General features: G+C 54.1%; 1 protein-coding gene across 1 annotated transcript in view; it reads left to right on the plus strand.

Annotated features, from left to right (window-relative positions):
- The window catches only part of LOC103776924 (SLIT-ROBO Rho GTPase-activating protein 3), a gene marked incomplete at both ends in the record, with an annotated part of 14,281 nt that overhangs the window by 4,981 nt on the left and 2,621 nt on the right, over window positions 1–6,679 (plus strand). The window contains 6 exons of the mRNA XM_008944453.1: window positions 542–647; window positions 931–1,158; window positions 2,631–2,710; window positions 5,178–5,358; window positions 5,947–6,096; window positions 6,414–6,674. Of these exons, the coding sequence (XP_008942701.1) occupies window positions 542–647; window positions 931–1,158; window positions 2,631–2,710; window positions 5,178–5,358; window positions 5,947–6,096; window positions 6,414–6,674 (1,006 nt within the window). The remainder of the gene's footprint in view (window positions 1–541; window positions 648–930; window positions 1,159–2,630; window positions 2,711–5,177; window positions 5,359–5,946; window positions 6,097–6,413; window positions 6,675–6,679) is intronic.

Below are 6,679 nucleotides of genomic sequence, written 5' to 3' on the forward strand. Positions count from 1 at the left end.
CTGTCACCCTCCCTCCTGCAGGAGGCAGAGGCTCTGGGCTCCCAGCTGGGCACTTGCTGGATCTTGAAGTGCTGAACTGGAACCGGTGCAGGTTCAGTGCCCAGGGAGACCAGTGGAGGGCTGGAGCAGAAGGGCTCAGATGGACCTGGTGGTTGATCCCTGAGTCATGTCAATAAAAAACTAATTTAAAAACCTGTGATAGAAAACCAAGCAGTGCTCCATTTCCAGGGCCATCTTGGCTAAAGCTTTTTAGAAACTGCAGTTGTTGAGGAATGAACTAAATAATTCATAAACGGTTATTTTAAAAGCAAACCCAGGAAAATGTCTTTATTTGCTGTTTCTGTGGGATCTGAATGTCTGTATGGGTTCACCTGTGGAAGAGCACTGTGCCCTGTTCTCTGATGGGCCAAACCAGTGGATAAGTCTGGAAATGGGCTGTTGTTTCCCTTGTGGGCTGTTAGATCTGGAAGAAGTCCCTCTGGTGCCGAGTTGTCTGGTCCTGAGATGTTTTAAAGATGTGCTTTCTACCCATGTGTTCCAGAAATCGAGAACCCCACCGAGAGAGTGTACCAGATCCAGCAAATCATCGTCACGCTGCCCCGGGCTGTCATCGTGGTCATGAGATACCTTTTTGCTTTCCTCAACCAGTGAGTCTCTTTTTTTTTCCTCTTTGACCAAGTTTCTCCATGCCCTCTTTTTTTTTTCAGGGCTTCCCTGTCTTTGTTGCATGAGTCCTTTCGGGTGTTGGCACGGGGAGCTGTGTTTTGCTGCCTGCCCAGCCTTGCCCAGCCGTGGCTGTGTGCTCAGGGAGGGTGGGCAGTATTTCACAGGGGGGGGATTGCCTTTTTGGGCGGTGGGGGTTTGTTGGTGGGAGGTGTTTCTGGGCGTGGGGGGAGTCGGCACCGTGCCTCCTGACGCCCGTGCCCGCAGCTTGTCGCAGTACAGCGATGAGAACATGATGGATCCCTACAACCTGGCCATCTGCTTTGGGCCCACTCTGATGCACATTCCAGATGGGCAGGATCCGGTGTCCTGCCAAGCCCATGTCAATGAGGTCATCAAAACCATCATCATTAACCACGAGGGAATCTTCCCCAGCCACAGAGAGCTGGAAGGACCCGTCTACGAGAAGTGCATGACTGGAGGAGAGGAGTACTGGTAAGGAGTGGGGCAGGGCTTTGTTGTTTGCAGAACTGAAAGCCAGATCCCCTCGTTATCTTCTCTCCGTTATCTTGTGGGTTACCCAGGGTCATCTTTTGGTGCTGTGCACTGCAGGTAGATCTGTGACAAGATGCAGGGCTTTGGTTTGATTCCTGGCAGGCAGAGAGTTGACCCCAGCTCACACAAGCATAGGAGAAAGGGTCTGTGGAGCAGAGGATGGGGCATAAGGAGAGCTCTGGGGAGATTCAGGCTTAACATTTGAGGCAGCCAAGCAGAGCACTGGGGTGAGTTTGCCCCTCTGCAGAAGGGACATGCCTTTCTTTCTTTTATTCCTGTTAAACATTATGGATTAGGTGTGCCAGTGATATATATTTGATATGCTTGTGCTGTTTTACACTGGTTAAGAATCTTACTCCATACCAGGCTGCAAGGTTCTTAGTTATAAATACTTTCATAAAACTAAGAGGATTTTGCACATCATTTACTCTCTTCTTATATACATGAGTTTTGCTTTTGACTTCAGCCTTGCTGGGTAGAACAGAGTAGGCAGTCTCACCCAGTATTTCTTCTTCCCGTGCTGACTCAGCATTATAAACCTCAGCAAAAACTTCAGGGCAAACTCTTTTCCACTGTGAATATTAATATTGATGAAGATTCTTTTAGCTGCAGAGTCACAGAAATGTGTTCAGAGCAAAACAGAGTTTTAGGTCAGTTCTAACTGAATTCCTCCTGGGCTGGAATTTTTGTGCAAAGTCCCATTGTTCCATTATTACTGGTTGGATGAAGCCCCTTAGCCCCCAGTTAACCTGAACTGTCCAGTTCCTTTTGATTTGTCTGTGTGGGAGGGCAGGTGAGTCCATGGGCTCAGCAGCTGCTTTGTGTCACCTCTTTTGGGGTGCAGTTCACCCTCCTTGGTACACCCAGGACAGGAGAACCCCATAAGCAAACTCCCACACTGGAGATGTAAATGATATTACGCAGTTGTGTGGAGGATGCTGGGACTCTGAACTGATGTTCAGGTCCAAGTTGTAACAAACCAGTGTTTGCAACAGGCTGGAGCTTATTTGGGTGCAAATTCTGTACAATTCTGAGAGCTAATCTCCCCTGACACGGGTCACTTGCCACCATCCTCACTGATGCAAGCAGAGGACAGAATGCTGATACTCATTGTGAATGAGCGAGTGGAACATTTTTACTTGGTATCACCTTGTGTTTGTTTTGCCAAATGTGAGTAAGATGCACAGGCAGTGAATGTGGCATTCGGGGCCTGAGGACTGCAGGGAGTGTCTGCTGCTCTCAGCAGTTCAGAGATCTGCCGGGGTTTGAAAGGGCCCTCTCAGTCCTAGGAAAACTACACCCCTAGCTCTTTCAAGTGCCTCTGGGGACAGAATTTCCCTGGGCAGCTGGCTTGTTGTGCATGCCCTGGGGGCAGAGCTCACTGGCCCTCTGACAGGGTGGTTTCGTTGCAGTGACAGCCCACACAGCGAGCCGGGCACCATCGACGAGGCCGACCACGACAACGGCACGGAGCCGCACACCAGCGACGACGGTGAGCAGGGGCTGAGCAACCCGGGCTGGCTGGGAGGAGCTGGGGGTGCAGGAGAGCACCCTGCACTGCGCCCCTCCTCAGACCAGGGCTGGACTGCTGTGGGGGCGATGGTTCTGTGTGCTCAGCCCAGAACAGTGAATGTCAGCTGGGGGCCTCTGCAACGAGCGGGTCTTTCAGCTGTTTTGTGAGGCTGTAGATCGTCCCCTCCAAGGGGGATGTTTCTGTCCCCTTGGCAGAAACTGAATGCCCCTGCCCTTGAGCGAGCTGCAGGCATGTTTCCCTGCAGGCAGTTCTGTTTCCTCTGGTGACAAAGCTCCTGCCTGCTCATTTTTGCTGGTGTCAGGCCTGTGGAGCTGGCCAGCTTTGGAGGGCAAAGAGGGACGTGCCGTGAGCCAGGGCAGTGTGGATGGGTGCAGCTGGGTGAGAAGCCCTTGCAGCTGAGTGCACCATCAGTGTTTCATAATGCTCCTGAAGAGGCTCAGGTCCAGCTTTCTGGAGCCTGCTGTCAGCCTGCACTTAGAATCATAGAACCATTTTGGTTGGAAGAGACCTTTAAGATCATCAAGTCCAACCGTTCCCCCAGCACTGCCAGGTCCCCACTGCCCCGGGTCCCTCAGCACCACATCTCCATGGCTTGGAAACACCCTCAGGGGTGGGGACTCCACCACTGCCCTGGGCAGCCTGGCACAGCCATAGCCTCAGCTGCTCCTCCCCACACTTGGGCTCTAGACCCTTCCCCAGCAGCTTTGTTGCCCTTCTCTGGCCACGTTCCAGCCCCTCAAGGTCCTTCTTGGGGGGGAGAGGGCCAAAATGTTTCATGTACAGACTCTCAGTAAAAGCTTTGACGCTTGTGGTGATCATGAGCATGGAAATGGGGGTGCTGGCAAGAGCTGGGTAAGCAGCATGTTGGCTCCAGGATGTGGTGCCAAAGCTGGAGGAAGCTCTGTGTTTCCCATGCCCTGGAGCCACCAGAAGCTTGGCCATGGGGCAAGTTCCAGTGACCCCCCTGGCCCTGCTGAGGGGCAGCAAGTGGGTCACCCCGTGATGCCGTTCAGTGGCCAGACTTTGCTGCATTGCAAGGGCACCAGGGAGCTGAACACTTCTGCTCTCCTGATGACACTTCTGCTCTCCTGATGGCCACTGTTCCCATGGATGCATCCTGCCCAGCAGACCATGGCCGGTGGGTGTTTGGAGGGGTTGCCTGGCTGGCAGGCACTGTGGGGAGTGGGGGGAGGCACAGCTGGGCCTGACAGCTCAGGACCTGCTCTCAGCTGCAGACAGGAGCCAGCAGGACTGGAAGATGAAGGAGAGCAAGCTGCCATTTAGCCAATTTTGTGCTTGAGTGGTCACATTAATAACTCTGATTGAAGTTTCTGGGTGATTAACCGTGGTGCGAGCGTAGAGGAAGGGAGCAGCTTTATTTTGTGAACTTACATATTCCTTCTTCCCTCATCCCTCGCCCCATGCACCCTCCCTGCTGCAAAACTCATCATTTTGTCAGGGCTGGGAGAGCTCTCCAGGTCACCTCCCCTGCTGCATTCCTTCTGGAGCATTCCCCATCAGTCCTGCTGGGGTGCTCCCAGCCCCCCTGCCCCTCGTGTGGGTGTGCATGTGCAGTTCAGGCTGGGGGGGGTCAGTCTGCTGAAGGGACCTGTCCTGTCCCCCATGAGGCAGAGGAGCAGGCAGGGATCTGATTCAGCATCTCCTGTGTCCTCTGTGTGGAATTTGCCACTGAGCAGAGCAGTGGGTCACATCCTGGTCGTGCTGGTGCCGAGCCTGTGGTAGTGCTGAGGCAGAGGGAGCAGAGCGTGTTTCCATGTTCTGTGGAGGAGCTCATGACTGTGAGTTTGCCCTGTTTGGTGCTGCCATCACCGTCTGGGGTTTGGGAAAGCTGAAATTAGATGTGGAGAGGCAGTGAGGTGGGGTGCTGGAAGGGCTGCAGATGTGGGGGTGTGATGTGGAGCCCAGCCAGAGCTGGTGTCTTTGTTTCTACGGGGATCCCCAAAGAGGGATTTGTTACTCATCAATAATTCAGGCCAGACTGTCTCCAGGATGGGGAACGGAAGAGAAGGTAAGAGGGGCTTTGATCACAGTATCCGACACAGCGTAACAAGGTCCCAGCCTGGAGGATAATGGGGCTCTGTAACTGAAGAAACCACTTTGTAGGTAGAAAATGGGAGTGTGGGTGACAATGCCATATGCACGCAGGGAAATTTCAACTGCTCCCCATCTGGTTTGTAGCTTTTTGTAATTGTAGTTTGTGAGTCTGAGAAGTTCCAGGAAGGCTGAAAGAACAAAAAGAATTGATCAGTCTAAAACCGAGATAATTTGTACTCGGTGTAAGATGCTCTGAGGAAGCCAGGGCAGCAGCATTACTGCTCTGGTGGGATGTCTCTTTCTAGGGTTTATTGTGCCATCATGATTGCTGAGCTAAGCTTTCCTCTGCCTGTGCTTCTCTCCTGTGCAGAGGTGGAGCAGATCGAAGCCATAGCGAAGTTTGACTACATCGGACGATCTCCACGAGAGCTCTCCTTTAAGAAAGGGGCCTCGCTCCTCCTGTACCACCGGGCATCAGAAGACTGGTGGGAGGGGAGACATAATGGTGTGGATGGCCTCATACCCCACCAGTACATTGTGGTGCAAGACATGTGAGTATAGTGGTGTGTGTTGATCCAGGATGTTAAAAGCACATAATTACATGAGGTCCGTCTTCAGCCACCTAAAATAGGTGGTCAGGTTTTCCCAAGTTTAATGACTTTGGTGAGAAATCTGGACCTGTCCACACCTGCCCCTCCATATATTGGCTCAGATTGGTGGTGGCTCAAGCTGATGAAGCCAAGCACTAAATCCTGTACGTCAGTGTGCCTGAACCCCATCAAACACTCCTCAAAGCAGCATGACCCAGGCCTGCTATTGCCCTTGCTCCTTTGTACGTTGACCTGACGTGGCTCAGTGCCTGCTGGGCCTGCAGGCAGGTCCCAGGGCCCTTTGCAGATGCCAGTTCTGTGCCTGTACCCGGGCTCATTAACATGGAAACTACAATGTGGGGGCACGTGGAGACGTGGCGGTGGCTTTTTCCAAGCTCAGGGTGCTGTCTGAGGTGGTGCCCTCGGTCCAGCCCTTTGTTAGCCAAGCCTGGAGCTGCTGGGGCGGTGCTGCTCGGGCCCACGTTGTGGCTGGGCCCTGGCTGCTCCCTGGGGCAGGGCCCCGTGACCGGTGGGGTCTCCTGTCCCTAGGGACGACGCGTTCTCCGACAGCCTGAGTCAGAAGGCGGACAGCGAGGCCAGCAGCGGGCCCCTGCTGGACGACAAGGCCTCCTCCAAGAACGACATCCAGTCTCCCACGGATCACGTTGTGGACTACGGCTTCGGGGGCGTGATGGGCCGGTAGGACCCCTGGTTTGCTGGTCGCTGTCACGCGCGGGGTGCAGGGCCAGGCAGTAGGGAGGGCTCCAGGCAGGACAGCAGGAGCACAGAGGGGGTTTTCGTGTGCGTTGCTAACGCAGATCTTAACAAGAAGGTAAAATGCTGTCCCTTTCTTGGCACTGGCTACGCTGTCTGTCTGCCCTCTTGCCTTAGTCTTCTGGAGCTGAGAGGCTCGAGTTCAGATCGGTCTGAACTCAAGAGCTGATTGTCTTGCAGCATGCAACCAGAGGCTTTCGACCTGCTGTTGGTGACCTAGTCTTGTGGTGGATTCTTTGCAGAGTGAGATTGAGGTCTGATGGCGCAGCTATCCCTCGCCGTCGAAGCGGGGGGGACACCCACAGCCCACCCCGGGGGATGGGTCCTGGCATAGACACTCCTCCTCGAGCAGCGGCCTGCCCTAGCAGCCCCCACAAAATACCTCTAAACAGGGGCAGGATTGAGAGCCCTGAAAAGCGCAGGATGGCGACTTTCGGCAGCGCAGGCAGCATCAATTTCCCAGACAGGAAGGCCTTGTCCGAGGGGGACCCGCTGCGATCGACCCCAG

The sequence above is a fragment of the Merops nubicus genome, unplaced genomic scaffold (genome assembly GCF_000691845.1).
Source record: "Merops nubicus isolate BGI_N331 unplaced genomic scaffold, ASM69184v1 scaffold24057, whole genome shotgun sequence".
NCBI classification, from domain to species: domain Eukaryota; kingdom Metazoa; phylum Chordata; class Aves; order Coraciiformes; family Meropidae; genus Merops; species Merops nubicus.